This window comes from Oncorhynchus tshawytscha, linkage group LG33 (assembly GCF_018296145.1).
Source record: "Oncorhynchus tshawytscha isolate Ot180627B linkage group LG33, Otsh_v2.0, whole genome shotgun sequence".
NCBI classification, from domain to species: domain Eukaryota; kingdom Metazoa; phylum Chordata; class Actinopteri; order Salmoniformes; family Salmonidae; genus Oncorhynchus; species Oncorhynchus tshawytscha.
The window spans coordinates 23,719,404-23,746,116 of record NC_056461.1 but is presented as its reverse complement, the minus strand read 5'-3'; the positions used below and the strand labels follow the sequence as shown (position 1 = coordinate 23,746,116).

At 43.0% G+C, this 26,713-nt stretch overlaps 1 protein-coding gene across 2 annotated transcripts in view; it reads left to right on the top strand.

Annotated features, from left to right (window-relative positions):
- The window catches only part of LOC112231008 (astrotactin-2-like), a 500,130-nt gene that overhangs the window by 286,574 nt on the left and 186,843 nt on the right, over positions 1 to 26,713 (top strand). The window contains exons 1-3 of one of the 2 annotated variants that reach the window (XM_042311034.1): positions 4,917 to 4,991; positions 5,708 to 5,874; positions 6,467 to 6,655. In XM_042311034.1, the coding sequence (XP_042166968.1) occupies positions 4,935 to 4,991; positions 5,708 to 5,874; positions 6,467 to 6,655 (413 nt within the window). In that variant the 5' untranslated portion in view covers positions 4,917 to 4,934. Of the gene's footprint in view, positions 1 to 4,916; positions 4,992 to 5,707; positions 5,875 to 6,466; positions 6,656 to 26,713 lie in introns of those variants that run through there. The other variant, XM_042311033.1, reaches the window with a different exon arrangement.

Genomic DNA, 26,713 nt, shown 5'->3' with positions numbered 1-26,713 from the left:
CATGACAAACAGACTTTGATTCTGGGTGATGTCCTTAATATTAACTTAGGTCATGTTCTCTTCCGTCTGGAAGACGTACATATTGGTGTTCGCCGGGCTCGAAGGGCAGAGATGAGCCTTTAGGCCGACTTTTATTAAAGTTTTTCAAGTTGAAGTGTATTGTCTGAAAGTCGATCATTGTGATGTATAGTGGCCATAACTCCATAATAGGCCAAAAGGCGTATTATTTTTGCTTGGATTAGTAGCGGAGCCGTTCGAAGCAAAATATGTTCAACTATTTTGAATACAATAAGGTACTGCATTGTCACAATTGAACTTTCTATTATCGTAAATATCAGGCTTTTGAAAAAAGAAGTCCACACACGTAATACACGTAAAAGCATTGATTATTCAGACGTTGCATGCAGTAAGAGGGACAATTGAATCAGTGCTTTTGTTTGATGTCATAATCACAGTATAATCTAGGAGTCAAGGCAGATCTGCCATCCACTGTTGGGCTGTGTTTTATGTCTTCACTGATAAGATCGTGTCAGGGTTAAAAAAGAGGAGCAATTCAATTTGGCTCAGTCACAGCCCGTCTGCACATTAAACCGGTGGGAAAAGTATTAAATCCAGAGACTATTCCTGACTGGCAGAGCTTTGCTGAGTTAGATATTAGGGCTGGGAATTGCCAGGGACTTCACGAAATGATATTATCACATACTGTGGTGCTGATACGATATGTATTGCAATTCTCACAAATATACGTATTGCAATTGGATACTGTGATTTTGTGATTTGACGTTAAACATATTGCTCTGTACAGTACACTGACTGTACAAAACATTATGAGCACCTGCTCTTTCCTGTTCTTTGTTGGCTCACTATTGAAAAGAAGATGTAGAACAAGTTAACATTTAGGGACTAGTTTAGATGGAGGGAGAATAACAATGTGTCTTATTGAATTGAGCTCTAGCCACACTTTATCTCTTCTTCTCCTTTTGCTCACTGTTCTGTGAGTCTGTGAGTTGTGTGTGAGGCATTGGTACTTGACCATTTGTTCTTTAAAATTTGAAGAGAAGTCATGGACAAATCCAATTAATATTTAATTTCAGAAAAAGGCTCAGCAGTTTTTTAAATTAAGAAACCTTACAGGTTGTTCCAAGGCTCTGGAACTTCCTCCCTCTATATTTCAGTCCCTCCTAAAGCCTCACCTTGGCCTACCACAAAGCCCCACCCCACCCCCACCCCACCTCACACACACATCATCTGCTCGCTCACTCATAATGTACAGTGACAGATCACACTCTTTTCCCTTCTTTAAGCCCACCCCCCTTCTCTTTGTTTCATGTTTAGATTTCTTCCTGCTGTTATTCTGGCATGGACTTGTTTTAATCTCGGTTTTTTGTTTAGTTTCTTCAATAAAGCGACTTTGGGGTCATTGAAAATATATGAATGTATTATTAATATGAAACACAGCGGTGTCATTTCACTTTGAAGATTAAGCATAGGAGGAATTAAAATGGACAACGTAACAGCTGCAAGAGACGACATATTTCTCTGAGGGGATCGTCAGTCCTCGGTGTTTTGGCACTCGTGGAATAAAGCTGTTCCATCACTCTAATTTCCGATCCATAGGAGAAATAACAAAGCTATGGGCATACATCTCTGTCAGCTCCAAATCGAATCAAGCTGTCAGATAAGATACACATTTGGACATCTATCGCCAGACGATATGATTTACCATGTATCGTTCTCAAAGTGTATTCTACCTGGTGCATGTGTTACTTAAAAACCCTACTACATATGAATTACTTATCAACCCACTAGTTCTCTTCTGTATTTCCTCTTTCTCCCCCATCATTGCTAATTCCCTGTTTTTCCATCCAGCCCATTTCTCACCATATGGCGGTCTCTGGTGTATGATGACACATGGGGGTCAACAACTGCAATCGCCTCCTTGACTATTACCTCATCCACTGAATAGATATGCCAGGCGCTAAGATTAATTACAAAAATTGAACATTTAAATGTGTATGTCAGCCGAGCCCCCAGTCATTAAGGAAAAGGATCTCAGTAAATTGCACAGAAACTGATTAAAACTTGGGGTGTTGAAAGGTGATTAGAACAAACTTATAACTAATAGCTTCCAGTCACATGAGGTGGTGAATTTAGCCTCTGAGGTGTGTGTATGTGTTTGTGTTCTGTAAGTCCCCATATTAGGCTATTGATAGATAAGAATATAACACTGTGCCTTCATTTATGGACCGGCCATTGGGCGTTTACTGTTGCCCTTTTGGAGTGCTGGGTAATTGTTTCACTGTGTTTTATTTGTTTTCTTAATCTGCCTCCCCGACACCATCTCCAACGCTGATCAATATCGCAGCCTAACAGGCTCGTAAAACAGCACTTCCAAGGCTCTACAGTGTAAGTGAGGGAGCTCTCCCTATTCCCCATCTCTCCTTCCCTCCCGCTCCCCCTCCACATCTTTCTACTCCGTCTGAGTACTTCATTTATTCTCCCCTGGTCATTATAAATTCTGATCAGACCCATGTGGCCAATGATAACATCAAGAAGCCTGTATGATCTTTTGTGGAATCTATTATTGTACAGACGCCATTATGACAAGTTCTAATGGTAAAAGATCCAGATTGACACTGTGGATGACAGACACCCATGGGAGCAGTGCAGTATTGATTGGTTTAGCTGCAGTGGATTGTGTGTGTGTGTGTGTGTGTGTGTGTGTGTGTGTGTGTGTGTGTGTGTGTGTGTGATGTCATTCTACAGTATAGTCTCGTTATCACAGGAACACACCACAGCTACAGGGCTATTTTATCTACATTACAAGTGTATCACTACATACTATGTATCATGGCCGGTATGTATGAGTAATAACCACAATACTTACAACCGAAAAGGGTTCACCAGAAAGATCAAGTCCACTTCCTGGGAAAATTAGTGGTTAAAAAATGTCTCACTCTCTGAAATTGAGTGACATGACATATCAATGCTCTATATTGAACGCCATATATACACTACTCTATACTAAAATCAAATGTAAAATGCCCATTTTTACCAGAGCTGGTCAACCTATGCATCTATGGTACTTCCGCACATGTTTAGACCGTCGTCCACTTAGCAGCCTTGAGATGTCGATGAAAGGGCAATGTCACACTCTGTATGCTACCCCACAATCCCCTGGGGTGACATGCCACTATGGCCTCTGGGACATCTGGCCATCCATCAGGATAGAAATGTTTGTCAGCTGGTATTATGTCTGACATCAACATCACTCTCCTGTTATGGCTGCCCGTCATCCACATAAGATAAACCTCAGATACGTCCTAACAACAACAGCAGCCACTACGATCACAGAGCAGAGATGTCACCGGGTTGTTTAGATTTTCATCAAATAAGAGGGATTTGGGGGGTTTGCATGTGGTAATACATACATTCAGTGTGTTGTTGAAGATTTGAAAAACGATTTGTATTTGTGATTGTGTGCAGTAGGTGTTGGATCAGATTGGTTTTGGATTACATGAAAGGATGGTGGTCCTGCCAACTTCACATAAGATAGCAGGCAAAACCTATTGTTGCATTGGTTTTTGTTATGTAATGGCCACATCATGATTATAGTGTAGGCCTACACTATAAAGAGGTGCAATTGGCAGTGAATTAAAACTTCGGATTAATTTACTTCTGAAAGCTTTTGAGCAGTTGGATTGTGCAGTCATTTTATCACTAAAACATCAGGGACTGTCTGGTACTACCACTGTGTGATAGCAACACTGTCAGGTTATCACCACACTAACTCCCTAAACTGTACTCTGCTCCAGCAGAGCTTTCAGATCAGTCTACTAATCTAAAGTAAACACACACCGTAGGCCTCAAGTCATTATAAACAAGTCTCTTTTTATCAGGCCATAAACAAAAAAAGATGTCTAAATACAACCGTTTGCTCATTTGAAAGGTTTTTGGAGGAGCTGTATGGACTTATACTGCGTACTTGCGCTGTAAATATTATGCCTTTTCGGGGTGAGTCTCGGGTGAAATGTATGCATGTGGTTGAGACTAATTTGGAATTTGGAGAGCTCTGCTCTGACTGCTTTCCCTGATTTGCTAAACAACACTTCATCAGGGATGCAAACCAGTCGGCCTTCGGCGAAATTCGTCGTTTTGAATCCAAAATAGGTGATCTTCGTGATACGTGTAGATCCGATGAGAAAAGATTGGTGGTGGGTGTTGGATCACTACTAGCTGTAAGCGATCGAGTGATGCGCATTTGGCGCAATACTGGTTGTATCCAAGGCTCAGCCAATCGTTTACATTACAACAGAATGCAGAGCAGCAAGCGACCGAAGAAAGAAGAGACAACCAGTTACTAGTTCTCCGGAAAGGCAGCTTGGCAGTTACAGCAGCGCGTCCCCTGAACGATAACGAAAAGGTAAGGTTAGGTGAGAAGGCTGACCACGGAGACCGGGGTGAGAAGGTGATGAAGCGGACTTCATGAGCTGTAACCAAAAAACAACTGGCATTTGGAAAGTTTGAGGTGAGGGAGAAAGTGTGGTGGAACAAGTATTAGCATTGTTAAGTATCTTGCTAGATGTATCTTATTCTCCTTTACCTAGCCAGAGAAATGTTGAGCAACATTAGCCAACTCATGTGATCAAATAATTGAGTTTATGGTGTGAAAATTAGCTGGCTAATAAAGTCAGACAGCTAATGTTACAACATCAGATGAGCTAACGTTAGTAACCTAACCAATTCACTATAGTATTAACTGGTATATGACTCCTTGCTGTTACCTCAAGTTATAACGCGTTAGTTGCTTACTGGACCCTGGCAATCTGTGAAATGTTAACTAGCTAACAAGCTAACCACTATCTGTTAACTAATGTTTTCCCTCTACAGTGACGGTATGTGGTTAATTTTCAGAATGAGAGAATTAGGTGAAAATGAGGCTTTGCTTGAAGTGTAGTTGGAACTGGGCCTGGCTGGATGCCACTATAGAGGTGAACGGAACACCACACACACACACACACACACACTTTTCCTCTTTCTCACTGTTGCTGGCACATTGTAGAACAGATGTCCACAGGCAGAAAGTGTACAATGTAATAATGTGCAGTCCACTTGATCGATGTCTATAGTGGCCACTATAAAAGAGCAAAAATACAATGTCTGTTTGTTTCATTCTATTTCTACTTAAGATATTTATTCCCCAAGTGCAATACTTATGTGTGTGTGGTCACACGCGTTCTATTATAAAGGCTGTCGTGGCTAACTGCAATATTAGTGTATTGTTTTTTTCTCAAGACTTGAGTGCCATTTGCAGTAAAGTCAAGGCAACAGATAACATTGGATTGCTTTCTTTACATTTTTTAGCTGTGAGTTAGGTTCACATTAGCCATTTTTTATTTTGCACACAAAGACTGATCGTGTAGATCTTGTTTTAATTAGTTAAAACCAGCATTTCCCCTAGTAGTTTTTGTTGTTGTTGCATGTTTCATTGGGGGGTGGGTCACCTGTTTGCATCTCTCCTTCATCAGATCCCCACTGACTCTAGAGGAGAACTCTGGGAGATGGAGTTCTTTGTTGTTAATTGGAGCAGACCATTGCTGTCTGTCTGTCTCCTGGGTCCTGATCTGCATACATATGTTGACCCCTACTTATTCTCTCTGTCTGTCTGTTTCTCTCCCACTACTGTGTCTCTCTCTTGCCCCTCCAGTGTCCCGACGGGCTGCGGCCAATGAAGGACGGCATGGGTTGCTATGACTACTCAAAGGGCACGGACTGCACGGATGGCTTCAACGGTGGCTGTGAGCAGCTGTGTCTCCAACAGCTGGTGCCCCTACCAGACGATCCCACCTCCAGCAACGTCCTCATGTTCTGTGGGTGAGTCAGTCAGTGATCGGAATTGAACAGTAAAAGTGTAAAACAGAGCTAGAGCCTTTTACCTACACAGATGGCCAAAACAACTGTTAGAAACAACTGTTGCACATCCACAGATCTCAACTGTGGGATTGATCCTCATTTTCACCTCTGCGTTGGCAGAGTACAGTATAGAACGCGGATATGTTATTCTACTATAGGCTAATTCATGAGACTGCCTGTGTGTGTCTGTGCGTTTCATTAGCATTAGGTTTGTGCATCTCAGCCATTTCTGAAGTAGAAAATGCTGAATGTGCAACTCCAACGACAGTTTGTCTTTAATGCAGACAAGTCCGGGTTTAAATGTTTGCGCTGCTTACACAAGGGCTTTCATTTGAAATGTTAGACCGCTAAATCATACATTCTTCTGCAATCTATTATTTCTATGAGTTGGGTACACTTTCTCTAGTGTGTGTGTGTGTGTGTGTGTGTGTGTATGCTGGTGTGTGTGTATGCGGGCATGTGTGTGCATGTATTACCGTGTGTACAGTGCCTAAATGTATACACTATGTTTTTATGCATGTCTATTGCCACCTGAATTCCCCTCCCCACTCAGGTGTGTGCAGGAGTACAAGCTGGGGTCAGACGGACGCTCATGTGTTCTCCAGAAAGAGAACTGTGAGGGGCCAAAGTGCCAGAGACAGGATGTCCGCTTCAATGACACCCTGTTTGGGGAGATGCTGCATGGATACAACAACAAGAGTCAGCAAGTAAACCTGGGACAGGTCTTCCAGATGACCTTCCGGTAAGTTCTCCCCCAGAGGAATATATGTCCTCCATATCACTGCTGTGTACCACGGGGGATGTAACCCAAGTCATATCACTGCTGTGCTGTACTTTATGGCATGTGGCTCTGGCTATTGGGATGTACAGTAGTTAGGTAGCAGGAGCTTTCCCAAGAGGGTTATGCCAACTGTGCAGCCACTTGGTGGATGTGTTGGGACTATTTTTACCTGTATTTCTACCACTTGGTTTTTAGCTTGGGTTGCATGACAAAGACAAGGCTCAAACAGAAACAGACTGGTTTGTGTGGTAAAGTAACTCTACGGACCCTTTTTGTTCGTTTTTTATTCTCTTGTATGGTTAAAGTCAGAAGACACATTTACAAAACCAATGCATCCAAGTTGGATTCTGGGACTTTTGTTCTCATCAGTCCCTGCTCACAAAAATAGTCTTAATGAGAACTTGGCAGTTTGAATTCTCGGGACTATTCCAGAGAGAAATCTCAGAGGACGTGTCAACATCATGAAAAAGCAGTGTTTCCTTTTATCAGTGCTGGTGAGTGAGATATCTACACAGTGGAACATCTTATGTGTATCAGCAGCTCTCACAGTGCAGCTGGCTGGGGAGGAATCCCCCAGTGCTGTGACAGACAACACAGTCAGCCCTCTCAAAGCTCCAGTGTCTGGCTGATAACAAAGACAAATGTTAGGCTGCAGGGGACGCTGCCATAATCAAAGACAACGAGGCAGGAATTCATACACACACATTAGAGGTCGACCGATTATGATTTTCCAACGCCGATACTGAAACCGATTATTGGAGGACCAAAAAAAAGCCGATTCCCAGGTAAGAAGTTTTAGGTTGTAGTTATTATAGGAATTATAGGACTATATCTCTCTATATGATTTGTATTTCATATACCTTTGGCTATTGGATGTTCTTATAGGCACTTTAGTATTGCCAGTGTAACAGTATAGCATCTGTCCCTCTCCTCGCCCCTACCTGGGCTCGAACCAGGAACATATCGACAACAGCTACCCTCGAAGCATCGTTACCCATCGCTCCACAAAAGCTGCGGCCCTTGCAGAGCAAGGGGAACAACTACTTCAAGGTCTCAGAGCGAGTGACGTCACCGATTGAAACACTATTACCGCGAACTAACTCGGGAGTTGATAGGCTTGAAGTCACAAACAGCTCAATGCTTGGAGCACAGAGAAAATGTTTAGTATTTGGTCCCATATTCCTAGCAGTCAATGACCACATCAAGTTTGTGACTATACAAACTTGTTGGATGCATTTGCAGTTTGTTTTGGATAATGCTGTGCCCAATAGAAATGAATGGTAAATCATGTATTGTGTCCTTTTAGAGTCACTTTTATTGTAAATAAGAATGGAATATGTTTCTGAACACTTCTACATTAATGCTAACTTTCCCTGTTATTGTTAATGGTAAAAGGTTAGCATGTTTTGGGGCCTGATCTTTGTGCATCTGTAGCGGGGAGCCGTGAGAGTTTTTAAAAATACTCTTCAAAGAGGTAGGGTTTCAGACGTTTTAGGAAGATGGGCAGGGACTCCGCTGTCCTGACTTTAGGGGGAAGTTTGTTCCACCATTGGTGGCAGGACCGAGAAGAGCTTTGACTGGGCTGAGCGGGAGCTGCTCTTACGTGGAGGTAGAACCAGAATTGACTTTGGTAGATTCATTTTCATCCAGTTAGAATGGGTGTACCAGCGAGCCACTGGGCGATGACAGGAGGCAAGTTATCTCCTTTAAGATGGCCGCCGGTGAGGATTGCTGTCGGTCATGCTTTGCTCTGTATATGCCATTTGATTGCAAAAGCATGATCTGTTTGATGTGACAGAGTACAACAGCAGCACCAACCAGTGTGTCTTCATTTGGAAGGAAACATGTATTGCCCTAAGGGTGATATTCACTTAGAGTGCAGTGTTACTTCGCTGTTTGTCTAGACAATGTAATCATTAAGAAAAGGACCACCAGCTATCCAATTAAATACATGAAAGGTGTGATGTTTTATTCAAATGCTATATTATGTCAAGTGTCGGTGTCATTTTGTGACAGTTAAAAAGTACGATTTTCAATTGACATGTTGCCTTTAGGGTATTATTGTTGTGTATTTATGGTTGGAAAGACAGACACCAAGGAAACTATAAATGTATTATCTCAAATCTGTCATTTCTTCAAAGTGGCTTTAGTCTTCGAGGCCGTTCCATCTTTTGTATCTAAAAACAAATACAAACCGCCTTAACATTCTAATTTTCTTTTTGGGGCTTGAAGTATTCACTCGTTTAACAGACATTTCTCTCAGAATGATGGTAATGCACTCATGTCCTTCCAATTCCCCCTATAAAATGTTTTCTATATCGATTCAGACCCCACTGCCACCCCACCCATCCCCCTTAGCTTCCTCCTCCTCACTCCCTTGCATCAGTAGTGCAGAGGGAAATGTGGGAGATAGAAGTGAATGTAATTATCTAGCCCTGGGCGATCACAGGTAGCGTGTTATATTAAATATTGCCTCTGATATATCAGGGTGGTTGGCATACATTGTGAATTGCTTTCACTTTACCACACTCCTGAGTGCATGCATTTGCAATTGGGTTTGGATTTGTAAATCTGCTTCCTGCAGATATGCCGTAATACTTGTTCAAAGCATATGCCCCGGCAATCAGTGTATACAGAATGTAACAGGAATGGTATGACTCAAAATGGTTAGATTATAAAATGACTCTTAAAACAATTCCCTGACCTGCAAATAAACGCTGATCTGAGCACATAAAACAGTTAGCTGTCAGATTTAATCGTAGTCACTGGACATAGAGATGAATTTGAGCTAGATAGCAGTGAATTTGAGCTAGATATGCCCTAATAAATGGAGCATGATTTGAACAATGTGCCTGGGGCCCTGAACCGCAGACAACCTCCTCCTGTAGTTTACCAAAGGACTTAGGGGAGCTTCCTTCCACCTGTTTGTTGACACCTATCCACTTCCTTCAGATATGAAAATGCTAAAGGGTCTAGGGAAAACACTGCTATGCAGCTAGGGGATGTGACTAGGAGATAGGAGACTAAGGGTTGTTTTCCAGACCAGGTAATTTTCTCCGTCAGGGAAAAGTCCCAACACAAGCCCAAGGCTGTAGGGTTCTTCCTAACATATGCTGCTTCATGAAATGTGTTTCCATAGCCGAGCAGCCGCACACAAACCTAGGGTCACCAAGTGCAATGCCAAGCATCTGCTAGAATGGTGTAAAGCTCACCACCATTGGACTCTAGAGCAGTGGAAACACGTTCTCTGGCATGATGAATCACGCTTCACCATCTGGCAGTCCGACGGACAAATCTTGGTTAGGCGGATGCCAGGGGAACGCTCCCTGCCCCGATACATAGTGCCAACTGTAAAGTTTGGTGGATGAGGAAATAATGGTCGGGGGCTGTTTTTCATGGTTCGTGCTAGGCCCCTCAGTTCCAGTGAAGCGAAATCATAACGCTACAGCATACAATGGCATTCTAGATGATTTTGTGCTTCCAACTTTGTGGCAACAGTTGGGGAATGTCCTTTCCTGTTTCAGAATGACAATGCCCCCATGAAGAAAGCAAAGTTCCTACAGAAACGGTTTGTCTGTCGAGATCGTGTGGAAGTACTTGACTGGCCTGCACAGAGCCCTGACCTCAGCCCCATCGAACACCTTTGTGATGAATTGGAACACCGAATGAGAGCCAGGCCTAATCGCCCAACATCAGTGCTCAACCTCACTATTGCCCTTGTGGCTGAATGGAAGCAAGACCCTGCAGCAATGCTCCCACATCCAGTGGAAATCCTCCCCAGAAAAGTGAAGGCTGTTATTGCAGCAAAGAGGGGGACCAACTCCATTTCAATGCCTATGATTTTGGAATGAGATGTTCAATGTTACGACCTGGCTCATAGTACCCAACAAAGGGATTCCACCACAAACCTGAAACAAAAACAAAACAGAACCCCCCCAAAAAAAAAAAAAGCCTTATTGCATCAATTATTACCAAACCAAACAAACATCCACCTGTATCCCCTGACCCACCTCTGCCATCCAGGGGACACGTCGCGGGACAAGTCGTCGGCAAGGACATTTTCTTTGCCCTTAATTGGGCGAATTTCCAAATTGTACAGCTGCAAAAACAGCGCCCACCTCATAAGCCTCTGGGTTCTGCAAGGACCTCAGAAATGTCAGGGGATTAGTATCTGTGTACACCACGAGAGATGCCACCAGAACCAACATACACATCAAAATGTTGGAGCCCAAATAAGCGCAAGCACTTCCTTCTCTACCACAGAATAATTGAGCTGGTATGAATTAATCTTCTTAGAGAAGTAACTCATCTGCCTGCAACAGAACCCCACCAAGGCCTACATTACTAGCATCTACAGTACATGGAGTATGAACAGGTCATTCAAACAAGGGGCAACGAGCACTGAGCAGAACACGTCTTTACATTCTCCAAATGCTGCTTGACATCTGTCCGACCAAATATACTTCATCTGAGCCTTAAGCAAGTCGGTCCGGGGTGCTACCACTGAGGAGACGTTCTTACAGCAGCGTCAATAATAACCAACCATACCGAGAAAGTGCATAAACTCCTTAGTCATCGGTGGCGGACACTGCTCAACAACTTCAACTTTGGCATGCACTGGGCGAACCATATCTGGGAAAAGTGGTCAGTCAGGCTAAGTGACCGTTGCTTTATCAAACTCACATTTGGCCAGATTAACTGTCAAATGCATCCAAGCCAACCTATCAAACAGTGCTTGTATACATTGGACATGCTGAGACAAGGTGTCACTATGAATGACCATGTCATCCAAGTACACCACACATCCGTCCAAACCACAGACAGTTCATGAGGCGCTGAAATGTTGCAGGTGCAATACGAAAACCAAAAGGCATAACTGTATAAGAAGTTGTGATGAAAGCACACATTTCCCTTGCTCTAGGAGACAAGGGGACCTGCCAGTACCCTTTTAGAAGATCGACCTTGCTCACAATTTTTGCAGAACGCACTTGATCAACACAATCTTCCATACAAGGAAAAGGAAAGGAATCAGGCTTTGTAATGTTGTTAACATTACGATAGTTTGTGTATGGCCTAAAAGATGCATCAGGCTTCTTGACTAACAGACAAGGTGAAGCCCAACTGGAAAAAGAATGTTCAGCAATATCGTTATCCAACATGTACTTGACTTCTGCATCTAAGTGCTTGCGCTTGTCAGGAGATACACGGTAGACGCGCTGCCTTATTGGCTGAGCATCTCCAACATCAACATAATGAGATGAGTACGAGAGGGTGTATCAGAAAACAGTGCAGGGTAACTTTCAATAAATGTAATCAACTCAGTATGTTTACAGTCATCCAAATGCCCCAATAGAGCATGCAAATTTCAATATAATGCAACGTATTATATAAAAGTAGTCTAGGGCAATTGAGAATGCAGAAACACTCTGAGTGAACTATCATCTGACTTAACAGGAGTTGATGCTCTACTGTTCCCCAGCTGTCCTGGAACACAGCTAGAGAGCCACGCACTGCATGGCCAAAAACCAGATCATTTGGACTAAATCCTATACTCTCCTGGACAACTTCTCTAGCTGCTAACAGTAGCCATTGCAAACCTTCCCAATCACAATCTAGCTCTGTACAGTATGCATGCAGGAGAGACTTCGGGGTTTGATAAAGCACTAACGCACCCCAAGAGGACTGGTTATGCTAGAAAAAGCTGCTGTAGCACTTGTGGAAACATGTGGGAGGTAAAATGAGAGCCGTGGTCACTCTGAATGACCTTAAGAATGTCAAATACAGAGATGAACTGTGATTAAAGCCTTCACAACAGACTTAGTAGTTATGCATAGTGGATAAGCAGGATACCAGGTTGCTTGGCACATCACTGTAAGCAAATAGCTACTGACCGACTTAGAGCGGGAAAAGGACCAACACAGTCAATGACCAAATGTTCAAAAGGCTGATCAACGGCAGGAATAGGATACAGAGGAGCAGGTTTAATTGACTGATTTGGCTTACCAGTCAACTAGCATGTGTGACATGATTTAATGTAAAGCAAAAATGTCACGTTTCAACCTTGACCAGAAAATGTAACGCAAAATACGGTCATACGTTTTTTTTAACTTCAAAATGTCCAGCAACATTAACATGGGAGGTTTAAAGCACTGTCTGGCGAAACTTAGAGGGCACTACAATCTGCATGATAGGATCACCTACAAAGTTTTCCCCTGAGGTTTTCCCATGAGGCACCTACCTGTGAACTAGCATACTGCTTTGAAGCGAGTAACCTTGTGCAGAGCCTTCTATCCCATCAGCTGGCAACACTGTCAAACTGCTCCTTCAAAGACGGGTTCCTATCCTGCTGTTCTTTCACCAAGTCATCATGAGAAACAGTCGAGATGCTTAGGCAAAGGCAAGTCAAACAGTTCTGTAACAGACAATTTTGTTCAGTTATACTGACACCTCATGGCACATGTCGCTGCACAAGCCGGATAGATAACTGGACTATCTGGAGAGTTCTGACTCCTCAGGAGCAGGGAGAACAGGGGTTTGCTGTGTAACCCCAAGGTGGTGGTTACCCCAGCTGAGACCTGTACACCAGCTAACTGGTTACCCAGAATGAGATCAATACCCTTAACTGGTAGATGAGGATGCACACCAACACAAACCTTTTACAAGATCTGAGTCAAGTTGCAATGTATGCACAGGAACAGGAAAAATGAACAACCCAATCCCACAAATGATTGTAGAATCACCTGTATCTGACTCAGAAGACAATACGGATTCACAAACAAATGATTCCACAGAGCCTGTGTCTCGCAAGATTTTGACTGGCACTTTCTCATCACGTCATACCAGGGAGATGTAACACTCAAATGTATGCAGCATAGTCAGAAGCAGTTGCTTTGCCAAAAGGTTCTGCATGCTTCTCATGCTTCTCATGTTATACAGTACTTGGACTAAGTGACATAGCTAGGCCAGAAAATACCTTTTGAGTTGCCACCAGAATTGTTTGCTTTAAGGACAGGACATTCATTTTTGCAGTGTTCCTTACCTTGACAGTAGTTACACACTCTGTTTAGATAATTTCAACCTTAGGAAAACATTGATCTGCTCCCAACCTTAAACTTTTGGCGAGGGGAGAAGTACTCTTTACAGGCTTGTTCATTCAGTATGACTACCAGGATCCATAAAAAAAGCTTTTATGGATCAAGACACTCATCTGCTAGAACTGCTGCCTCACTAGGAGATTTTACCTTGTGCTCACTAATATAAGTTGCAACACGCTCTGGTACTGAATTCTTAAACTGCTCAAGTACCACCAGATCAGACAATTCCGCAAAAGTATCTACCTCTGAGGCAGAGCACCAACAATTAAACTGAGACACTAAATGACATGCCAATACAAAATAGGTTTCCTTGTCACCTTTTCCAATTGTGAAAACACTGCCAATAAGTCTCTGGGACCTGTAGGATTTGTAGGCTTGTACACTTCCGTTTTCACCGTTTCACAGACCTGACTCTCAGCTAAACTTAACGCTGAATAGACACTGTAGCGGTAAAGTACGATCTGCATCAGACCAATCTCTAGATTCTGCTACTCGCTCAAACAAAGAAAAGGTTTCTTACAATGGCCTCAGTTGGATAGTTTATTACTGGTGAAACTGATGACCCTTGCCTAAGCTTACCTTCTGATTAGGTCTAGCTTATACTGCTCCATGTCATTTTGCCAACTCTGTTTAATCTGCTCTTTTTCTAGTTGTAGAATTAACAAATCTTGCTGCTCAAAACTTAATCCATCGATCTCGAACAGTTCGGATTCCTTCAACTAGTTTGGCTTTTAGACTGGCCTTCAATATCTTTCAATTGTTTACAATACAATATTGTAGTGCTCAGCAATTTGTGCCATCTGCTTTTTAGTGCACTGCTCTAAAAGTGCTTCAAATGGTCACTCAAACTTGTCTACATTACTAGCCATGATACACTCAACTAAATTACCAATTTAGACTGAGACAAAAGCCTGCACGACTAGTATGGTACATAGTGTGAAGGACAACCAAGACATAATGGAACCTCCCCGGCCCAATTCTAACTAGTACACCTATCTAACCTCAACTCTAGTATTCGTGCAGATACGGGCAGGGGGTATTTATTAGAGGTTGACCGATTTATGATTTTTCAATACCGATACCGATTATTGGAGGACCAAAAAAGCCGATACCGATTAATCGGACGATTAAAAAAAACATGTATTTGTAATAATGACAATTAAAACAATACTGAATGAACACTTATTTTAACTTAATATAATACATCAATAAAATCAAGTAAATAATGAAACATGTTCATTTTGGTTTAAATAATGCAAAAACAAAGTGTTGGAGAAGAAAGTAAAAGTGCAATATGTGCTATGTAAGAAAGCTAACGTTTCAGTTCCTTGCTCAGAACATGAGAACATATGAAAGTGGGTGGTTCCTTTTAACATGAGTCTTCAATATTCCCAGGTAAGAAGTTTTAGATTGTAGTTATTATATGACTATTTCCCTCTATACCATTTGTATTTCATTAACCTTTGACTATTGGATGTTCTTATAGGCACTTTAGTATTGCCAGTGTAACAGTATAGCTTCTGTCCCTCTCCTCGCTCCTTCATGGGCTCGAACCAGCAATACAACGACAACAGCCACCATCGAAGCAGCGTTACCCATGCAGAGCAAGGGGAACAACTACTAGAAGGCTCAGAGCGAGAAACGTTTGTAACGCTATTAGTGTGCGCTAACTAGCTAGCCACTTCACGTCAGTTACACCAGCCTCATCTCGGGAGTTGATAGGCTTGAAGTCATAAACAGCGCAATGCTTGACGCACAAAAAAAAAAAAGCTTCCAAGGAAAAACCCTGAAAAAAAAAATCATGCATGATACTCCCAAACATAGGCTTTAACAAAGGCTCCCAAACAAATAGTACTTGCGCTCTAAGAATGGCAGCAACACAGATGAATTTGGCACCAATTACTACCCCTTGTGCACCAAGCTTATGCACAGGGAGTCCAAACCAAATTCTCCAAATTTACAAACATACTACCAAAACTACACCATATACCCAAAATCTCCAATTGGAAGAACCCCCAGTGTGTTACGACCTGGCTCACAGTTCATAAAAACAAAGGGAGACCACAGATGTCAAATGGAATACCTTTATTAAACAAAATAGTAAATACAAAAATATAACAATAACATCTGTAGGATCAGTAGTGTATGAACCAAAAACCCAAAAGGTGGTGGAGGCCAGTCTGCAAGTTAGTGAAGAAAGTGTTGACTGATGTGGCCACCCTTTATAGCCTGCAGGCCAATCATGCCCAGGTGCGCCACATCAGCTGACGATCCTCCCGGCTCTGCCCTCTAGCCTTCTGCAACAAGCAGACTACCAAACAGAAGATCCCAGAAGACAGAGTGGGAGGGACGTCACATCAATGAGCAGGTGTCCACATACTTTTAGTCATGTAGTGAATTATTCACCAACAGGTTTATGTGCCAATGCACCACAAACAATAAACAGAACATACCGACTTTGAGCACTTCAATATCATGGTTTGCGTTTTCAACACCACAATAAATAGACTATATCAATCTTGACAATCAGACTCCAGTCACCAAAGTCATAGACTGTTCTCTCTGCTACCACACGGCAAGCGGTACCGCGTCTAGGTCCAAAAGGCTCCTTAACAGCTTCTACCCCCAAGCCATAATACTGCTGAACAATTAATCAAATGGCCACCCGGACCCCCCACCCACTTTGTTTTTACTCTGCTGCTCCTCGCTGTTAATTATCCATGCATAGTCACTTTACCCCTACTTACGTGTACAAATTACCCCCAACTAACATGTGCCCCTGCACATTGGCTTGGTACCGATACCCCCTGTAGATAGCCTTGTTGTTGTTATTTTATTGTGCTATTTCTTATTTTATTTTTTACTTTAGTTTATTTAGTAAATATATTTTCCTAACTCTATTTCTTGAGCTGCATTGTTGGTTAATGGTTCATAAATAAGCATTTCACAGTAATGTTGTATTCGGCGCATGTGACAAATAAAACAGCTTTGAAAATTCCATAAAATGATGTCCTGGCTTTAGAAGATTCTGATAGGCTAAATTTCATAATTTGAGTCAATTGGAGGTGTATCTGTGGATGTATTTCAAGGCCAACCTTCAAACTCAGTGCCTCTTTCCTTGACGTCATGGGAAAATCAGAAGAAATCAGCTAAGACCTCAGAAAAAAATTGTAAACCTCTACAAGTCTGGTTAATCCTTGGGAGCAATTTCCAAACGCCTGAAGGTACCACATTCATCTGTACAAACAATAGTACGCAAGTATAAACACCATTGGACCACGCAGCCGTCATACCGTTCAGGAAGGAGATGCATTCTGTCTCCTAGAGATGAACATACTTTGGTGCGAAAAGTGCAAATCAATCCCAGAACAACAGCAAAGGACCTTGTGAAGATGCTGGAGGAAACAGGTACAAAAGTATCTATATCCACAGTAAAATGAGTCCTATATAGACATAACCTGAAAGTTCGCTCGGAGAGGAAGAAGCCACTGCTCCAAAACTGCCATAAAAAAGCCAGACTATGGTTTGCAACTGCACATGGGGACAAAGATCGTACTTTTTGGAGAAATGTCCTCTGGTCTGATGAAACAAAAATAGAACTGTTTGGCCATAATGACCATCGTTTTGTTTGGAGGAAAAAGGGGGAGGCTTGCAAGCCGAAGAACACCATCCCAACAGTGAAGCATGGGGGTGGCAGCATCATGTTGTAGGGGTGCTTTGCTGCAGGAGGGACTGGTGCACTTCACAAAAAATTTGGTGGATATATTGAAGCAACATCTCAAGTCATGTCAGGAAGTTAAAGCTTGGGTTTTCCAAATGAACAATGACCCCAAGCATACTTCCAAAGATGTGGCAAAATGGCTTAAGGACAACAAAGTCAAGGTATTGGAGTGGCCATCACCAAGCCTGGCCTCAATCCTATAGAAAATGTGTGGGCAGAACTGAAAAAGTTTGTGCGAGCATGGAGGCCGACAACCTGACTCAGTTACACCAGCTCTGTCAGGAGGAATGGGCCAAAATTCACCCAACTTATTGTGGAAAGCTTGTGGAAGGCTACCTGAAACGTTTGACCCAAGTTAAACAATTTAAAGGCAATGCTACCAAATACTAATTGAGTGTATGTAAACTTCTGACCCACTGGGAATGTGATGAAAGAAATAAAAGCTGAAATAAATCATTTTCTCTACTATTATTCTGACATTTCACGTTCTTAAAATAAAATAAATATTCAGCCCTCCTCTGTAGCTTATTCTTTAGATCAGTGGGCACCAACCTATCGATGGCAAGGCCTTCCTAGTCGATCACCTGACATTTCTGTAGAAAAGCCAATGATAAAGACTTAAAGGCAGCGAAGGCGGAGAGGCGCTGGTATGAGGAGGCAGCACGGCGGCGCAGATGGAAGCCCGAAAGTCAGCCCCAAAAATGTCTTGGGGGGGGGGGGAAGCACACAGGGAGTATGGCGAAGCCAGGTAGGAGACCTGCGCCAACTTCCTGTGCTTACCGGAGAGCGAGAGGGACCGGGCAGGCACCGTGCTATGCTGTGGAGCGCACGGTGTCCCCAGTGCGGGTGCATAGCCCGGTGCTGTACATACCAACTCCTCGTATCGGCCGGGCTAGAGTGGGCATCGAGCCAGGTGCCATGAAGCCGGCTCTACGCATCTGGTCTCCAGTGTGTCTCCTTGGTCCAGCATACATGGCACCAGCCTTACGCATGGTGTCCCCGGTTCTCCAGCACAGCCCAGTGCGGGCTATTCCACCTCGCCGCACTGGCAGGGCGACCGGGAGCATTCAACCAGGTAAGGTTGGGCAGGCTCGGTGCTCAAGAGCTCCAGTGCGCCTGCACGGCCCGGTCTATCCAGTGCCACCTACACACACCAGCCCTCCGGTGGCAGCCCCCCGCACCAGGCTTCCTGTATGTGTCCAGAGCCCAGTACTCCCTGTTCCTCCTCCCCGCACTCGCCCTGAGGTGCGTGTCCTCGACCCAGTACCACCAGCGCCGGCACCACGCACCAGGCCTACAGTGCCCCTCGCCTGTCCTGTCTCTGCAAAACATGACTTAGTACTTGGTGGCAAAACCAATCACAGAGGTCAGACGTTTCTTGTAGATGGCCACCAGGTTTGCACACATGTCAGGAGGGATTTTGTCCCACTCCTCTTTGCAGATCTTCTCCAAGTCATTAAGGTTTCACGGCTGACGTTTGGCAACTCGAACCTTCAGCTCCCTCCACAGATTTTCTATGGGATTACGGTCTGGAGACTGGCTAGGCCCCTCCAGGACCTTAATGTGATTCTTCTTGAGCCACTCCTTTGTTGCCTTGGCCATGTGTTTTGGGTCATTGTCATGCTGGAATACCCATCCACGACCCATTTTCAATGCCCTGGCTGAGGGAAGGAGGTTCTCACCCAAGATTTGACGGTACATGGCCCCGTCCTTCGTCCCTTTGATGCAGTGAAGTTGTCCTGTCCCCTTAGTAGAAAAACACCCCCAAAGCATAATGTTTTCACCTCCATGTTTGCCGGTGGAGATGGTGTTCTTGGGGTCATAGGCAGCATTCCTCCTCCTCCAAACACGGCGAGTTGAGTTGATGCCAAAGAGCTCCATTTTGATCTCATCTGACCACAACACTTTCACCCAGTTGTCCTCTGAATCATTCAGATGTTCATTGGCAAACTTTAGACGGCCATGTATATGTGCTTTCTTGAGCAGGGGGAACTTGCGGGCGCTGCAGGATTTCAGTCCTTCACGGCGTAGTGTGTTACCAATTGTTTTCTTGGTGACTATGGTCCCAGCTGCCTTGAGATCATTGACAAGATCCTCCCGTGTAGTTCTTGGCTGATTCCTCCACTGATCAATGCAAATCCACGAGGTGAGATCTTGCATGGAGCCCCAGGCTGAGGGAGATTGACAGTTCTTTTGTGTTTCTTCCATTTGCGAATAATCGTACCAACTGTTGTCTCCTTCTCACCAAGCTGCTTGGCGATGGTCTTGTAGCCCATTCCAGCCTTGTGTAGGTCTACAATCTTGTCCCTGATATCCTTGGAGAGCTCTTTGGTCTTGGCCATGATGGAGAGTTTGGAATCTGTGATTGATTGCTTCTGTGGACAGGTGTCTTTTATACAGGTAACAAACTGAGATTAGGAGCACACCCTTTGAGAGTGTGCTCCTAATCTCAGCTCGTTACCTCATATAAAAGACACCTGGGAGCCAGAAATCTTTCTGATTGAGAGGTGGTCAAATACTTATTTCCGTCATTAAAATGCGAATCAATTTATAACATTTTTGACATGCGTTTTTCTGGATTTGTTGTTGTTGTTCTGTCTCTCACTGTTCAAATAAACCTACCATTAAAACGAAAGACTGATCATTTCTTTGTCAGTGGGCAAACATACAAAATCAGCAGCGGATCAAATACTTTTTTCCCTCACTGTAAGTTTCCATCCAATTGGCGACAGATTTTCATGCAAATATTCTAAAATCTGCAATAAACAATATGCACATGTTGGTGCCGGACAACGTGACCGGAAAGATTAAGATATACCTTTAACAAATGACAAAAACACTATTCCTTGTGTTTTGTTGTGTAGCATATGCAAAACTTTATAGCTTTAAAAAAAATAAATGAGGCTACTTTCCTAAAACAGTAATTGTCCACCTCACAGTTCAGCTGTTGGAAATTTGAGCACTGAATGCATCAGGGCATTGCATGCATAGGCCTATAGGTTTAGGTGTCCACTGTATGATATTAATAATAATACAAATATACAGTGGGGCAAAAAAGTATTTAGTCAGCCACCAATTGTGCAAGTTCTCCCACTTAAAAAGATGAGAGAGGCCTGTAATTTTCATCATAGGTACACTTCAATGACAGACAACATGAGAAATAAAATCCGTAAATTCACATTGTCGGATTTTTAATGATTTTTTTGGCAAATTATGGTGGAAAATACGTATTTGGCCACCTACAAAGAAGCAAGATTTCTGGCTCTCACAGACCTGTAACTTCTTCTTTAAGAGGCTCCTCTTTCCTCCACTCGTTAACTTGTTATCAGTATAAAAGACACCTGTCCACAACATCAAACAGTCACACTCCAAACTCCACTATGACCAAGACCAAAGAGCTGTCAAAGGACACCAGAAACACAATTGTAGACCTGCACCAGGCTGGGAAGACTGAATCTGCAATAGGTAAGCAGCTTGGTTTGAAGAAATCAACTGTGGGAGCAATTATTAGGAAATGGAAGACATACAAGACCGCTGATAATCTCCCTCGATCTGGGGCTCCACGCAAGGTCTCACCCCGTGGGGTCAAAATGATCACAAGAACGGTGAGCAAAAATCCCAGAACCACACGGGGGGACCTAGTGAATGACCTGCAGAGAGCTGGGACCAAAGTAACAAAGCCTACCATCAGTAACACACTCCGCCGCCAGGGAATCAAATCCTGCAGTGCCAGACGTGTCCCCCTGCTTAAGCCAGTACATGTCCAGGCCCGTCTGAAGTTTGCTAGAGAGCATTTGGGTGATCCAGAAGAAGATTGGGAGAATGTCATATGGTCAGATGAAACCAAAATATAACTTTTTGGTAAAAACTCAACTCGTCGTGTTTGGAGGACAAAGAATGCTGAGTTGCATCCAAAGAACATCATACCTACTGTGAAGCATGGGGGTGGAAACATCATGCTTTGGGGCTGTTTTTCTGCAAAGGGACCAGGACGACTGATCTGTGTAAAGGAAAGAATGAATGGGGCCATGTATCGTGAGATTTTGAGTGAAAACCTCCTTCCATCAGCAAGGGCATTGAAGATGAGACATGGCTGGGTCTTTCAGCATGACAATGATCCCAAACACACCGCCCGGGCAACGAAGGAGTGGCTTCGTAAGAAGCATTTCAAGGTCCTGGAGTGGCCTAGCCAGTCTCCAGATCTCAACCCCATAGAAAATCTTTGGAGGGAGTTGAAAGTCCGTGTTGCCCAGCAACAGCCCCAAAACATCACTGCTCTAGAGGAGATCTGCATGGAGGAATGGGCCAAAATACCAGCAACAGTGTGTGAAAACCTTGTGAAGACTTTACAGAAAACGTTTGACCTCTGTCATTGCCAACAAAGGGTATATAACAAAGTATTGAGAAACTTTTGTTATTGACCAAATACTTATTTTCCACCATAATTTGCAAATAAATTCATTAAAAATCCTACAATGTGATTTTCTCGATTTTTTTTCCTTCTCATTTTGTCTGTCATAGTTGAAGTGTACCTATGATGAAAATTACAGGCTTCTCATCTTTTTAAGTTGGAGAACTTGCACAATTGGTGGCTGACTAAATACTTTTTTGCCCCACTGTATAGAGCCTATATAAAGGAAGAGAAGCTTAGGCCTAGCCCCAGAGAGTTAAATAAATGCACGCCGCTGGCATATCTCTCTCTCTAAACCAGATGGCTCCTGCGTCTGCTGTGCAAAATACAGTTGAAGTCGGAAGTTTAGATACACCTTAGCTAACTACATTTAAACTCAGTTTTTCACAATTCCTGACATTTAATCCTAGTACAAATTCCCTGTCTTAGGTCAGTTAAGAACACCACTTTATTTTAAGAATGTGAAATGTCATAATAATAGTAGATATAATGATTTATTTCAGCTTTTATTTCTTTGGGTCAGAAGTTAACATACACTCAATTAGTATTTGGTAGCATTGCCTTTAAATTGTTTAACTTAGGTCAAACGTTTCGGGTAGCCTTCCACAATCTTCCCACAAAAAGTTGGGTGAATTTTGGCCCATTTCTCTGACAGAGCTGGTGTAACTGAGTCAGGTTGTAGGCCTCCTTGCTCGCACACGCTTTTTCAGTTCTGCCCACAAACTGTCTATAGGATTGAGGTCAGGGCTTTGTGATGGCCACTCCAATACCTTGACTTTGTTGTCCTTAAGCCATTTTGCCACATCTTTGAAAGTATGCTTGGGGTCATTGTCCATTTGAAAGACCCATTTGCGACCAAGCTCTAACTCTCTGGCTGATTTCTTGAGATGTTGCTACAATATATCCACAGCATTTTCCTTCCCCATGACGCCATCTAGTTTGTGAAGTGCACCAGTCCCTCCTGCAGCAAAGCACCCCCACAACATGATGCTGCCACCCCTGTGCATCACGGTTGGGATGGTGTTCTTCGGCTTGCAAGCATCCCCCTTTTTTCTCCAAACAAAACAATGGTCATTATGGCCAAACACTTCGACCAAAGGGGGCGTTGTTGTGGCTGTGTTTCTGGACCTAAGGAAGGCTTTTGATATTGTTAACCATGAGATTCTCATCACAAAATTGTCCAAGTTCAACTTTTCCCCTGATGCCTTGAGATGGATGAAACCATACCTTGAATGCAGAACTCAGTGTGTCAGAGTGAGCAATGAGCTGTCGCCCACTCTTAGCTATGATGTGGGCGTGCCCCATGGGTCAATACTGGGGCCTCTCCTGTTCAGCCTGTACATTAATGATCTGCCTTCTGTCTGTACTGGGTCTGAAGTTCAAATGTATGCAGATGATACAGTGATATATGTGCATGAAAGAGCAAACAATAAGCTGCACAAGAACTCACTACTGTAATGGTCCTGGTTACAAAGTGGCTCTGTGACTCGTGTTTGCATCTCAATGTGAACAAAACTGTTTGCATGTTCTTCACAAAAAGGGCAACAGATGCTACTGAGCCAGATGTCTATGTTTCAGGGGAGAAGCTCCAGGTGTTATCTGATTTTAAAGTACCTTGGTATCATACTTGAATCCAACCTCTCTTTTAAAAAGCACGTGAAAAAGGTAATTCAAATAACCAAATTCAACCTAGCTAATTTCCGATTTATACGAAATTGTTTGACTACAGAGTTAGCAAAACTGTACTTCAAATCTCTGATACTCCCCCACTTAACATACTGCTTGACTAGTTGGGCCCAAGCTTGCTGTACAACATTAAGACCTATTCAGTCTGTCTACAAACAGGCTCTCAAAGTGCTTGATAGGAAGCCCAATAGCCATCATCACTGTTACATCCTCAGAAAGCATGAGCTCCTGAGTTGGGAAAATCGTGTGCAATACACCGATGCATGTCTTGTATTCAAGATCCTAAATGGCCTGGCTCCCCCTCCACTCAGAATTTTTGTTAAACAGAAAACCCAAACATATGGCAGCAGATCCACAAGGTCTGCCATGAGAGGTGACTGTATAGTTCCCTTAAGGAAAAGCACCTTTAGTAAATCTGTTTTCTCTGTGAGAGCTTCCCATGTCTGGAATACACTGCCATCAGACACACATAACTGCACCACATATCACACTTTCACAAAATGCTTGAAGACATGGCTAAAGGTCAATCAGATTTGTGAACATGGTCCCTAGCTGTGTGTTGCCGCTTTCCATGTCTGTAACTTGTGAGGTGTGGAAACACTTTGTTGCTTTTATGAATTTTGTCTTGCTGCTTTTTGCTCTATGTTGCTCTGTCTGTATGCTACATCTTCGTTGTCCTATGTTGCTCTGTCTGTATGCTATGTCTTGCTTTGTCCTATGTTGCTATTGTCTATATTGTAATTGTTTTTAATAACCTGCCCAGGGACTGCGGTTGAAAATCAGCCGGCTGGCTAAAACCGGCATTTTTACTGAAACGTTGATTAATGTGCACTGTTCCTGTAAAAAAATAAATAAACTCAAGTCGCACTGCTTCTTGACATAATGCCCGTTTAACCCGGAAGCCAGCCACACCAATGTGTTGGAGGAAGAGAGAGTCGCTATAGCGCAATGCCACAAGGACATCCCTGCCAGCCAAACCCTCCCCTAACCCTGACAACGCTGGGACAATTGTGCACCACCCCATGGGTCTCCCGGTTGTGGCCGGCTGCGACAGAGCCTGAACTTGAACCAGGATCTCTAGTGGCACAGCTAGCACTGTAATGCAGTGCCTTTGACCACTGTGCCACTTGGGAGGCCATAATTCATCAATTTGTGACCTACAGTTTGTCGGGATCAAAAAGTAATGATTTCATCTGGAAAAAACAGAATAGCCTAATTTCTTCATTCCCACTTTCTCTCTTAGTAGGCTATAGAGTAAATATTATTTATTTTTACGTTGTTTTATGGCAATTAGATATAGGCTACCCACGTGTAGGTTACTGAAAATATTAGCCAAAAATGGTTCAACTTGTGGTCTCCCATGTTTGTTTGACAGATGAAGAATCTGATCTGAGTGTGCCGATGCCACCGCAGCATAAAGATGCTGATACTCAGTGGGAGGTTCTAGCACTGACTAATCACAGCTACGTTTCAAGAGAACCAGTCAACAAGCCCACCTGCAACGAACAAACCCAATGTGGTGGTGCAGAGCCATTGACCCACACCATCCTGAAGAATCATACTAGCTCAGGGTTTTATACTGGCCTTCCTCATAGTGTTTTCTTTGACCATGTAGCGTTTCCGCAGAAATTCTACACGGCTAACTTGAAAATGCATATCACTGATCAAGTACGGATAAACTTGATGAAGCTGAATCTACTCCAGGGTGATCTTGCTGAACTCTTTGCTGTGTCCCAGGGTGTAGTGAGCAGAATACTTCCCTACTGGATTGGCACAATGGAGCACAGGAGGATGTACATTCCATGGCTGCCAAGGGAGACAATCCAGAACACATTACCTCAGTGCTTCAAAGAGAAGTTCCCCAACACCACTTGCTTCATCGACTGCTCTGAAACTACTCTTCAGAAAGCACACAATATTGATTCCAGAGGGGAGTCATTCAGCCACTATTATTCCAGCAATACTCTTAAGTATTTGGTTGCCATTGGTCCGTGTGGACTCATTATGTTAATTTCTCCTGCATATGGAGGCAGATGCAGTGACAAGTTCATCACCCAAAACTCTGGCTTCCTGGAATACCTTAGGCCTGGCAATGATGTTATGGAAGACAGGGGCTTCACCATCTGACATCTGCTGTATGAGAGGAAGGTAAACCTTGCCATACCAGCCTTCACTCAGAAAGGAGGCCAGCTGTCTGACAAGGATGTCACAATCACGATAAGGATAGCTAATGTGTATACATGTTGAGAGTGTTATCAGACAACTCGAGGTGTTCAAAATCCTCTCCTAGACTGTTCCCATCAACCTGACATACAAAATGGACAAAGTCCTTAGAATCTGTGCAGAACTTGTTAACATGCAGGGTGAGATCCTCCATGAGGATGCCGAGTAAAGCAGTGAGAATGTTCATACATCTGAAATGTTACTTTATCCACTATCATTTCATCCACATGAGATACTGTGTGTATAATAGTTTCCTGTTTAGTTGTAATGTTTCAACATTTGAAATGTAATGTAACTTTGCCTGTTCCTGATAATTACAGGCATCCACTAGGTGCTGTTATCATGCCTTCTTAAATGAATTTAAAATAAATGTTCTTCAACACTAAAATGTCTCTAACAGACCAAGAGGGAAGGCAACTGTTTATCAAGTGCCACACTGTTTTCCTAATTGGTGCCCTTGAAAACCAAACCCAGAATCAATCTGAAAACACATTTGAAACCCTTAGTCATGCCCCCTCGTCTTATCAAAGAAAATGTCAACAAAGTTGAATTTCATAGTGTTTTTAATAACACCGTCATTTGCCAAGTGTAATATGAGTTAAGGTATGCTTAGATAAATTCATGAAGTGCCATATGAATAAAAGAGCTATATAAGGTAAAGTAAAAATATTCATAAATCATAAGGAGTTATCCGTAGGCATTAGATAAACATATATGAAGAGAGCTGTACAAGGCAAGACATAAAAAACACCAAGAAGAATTATGCAAATATAATCAGGTAATTGTGCATATGAAGAGAACTGTGAGACAAAAAAAACACCAATCAAGAGTTATGCTTAGATAATAAGGTAGAGCTGACAGAGAGAGCTTTACAAGGCACAACA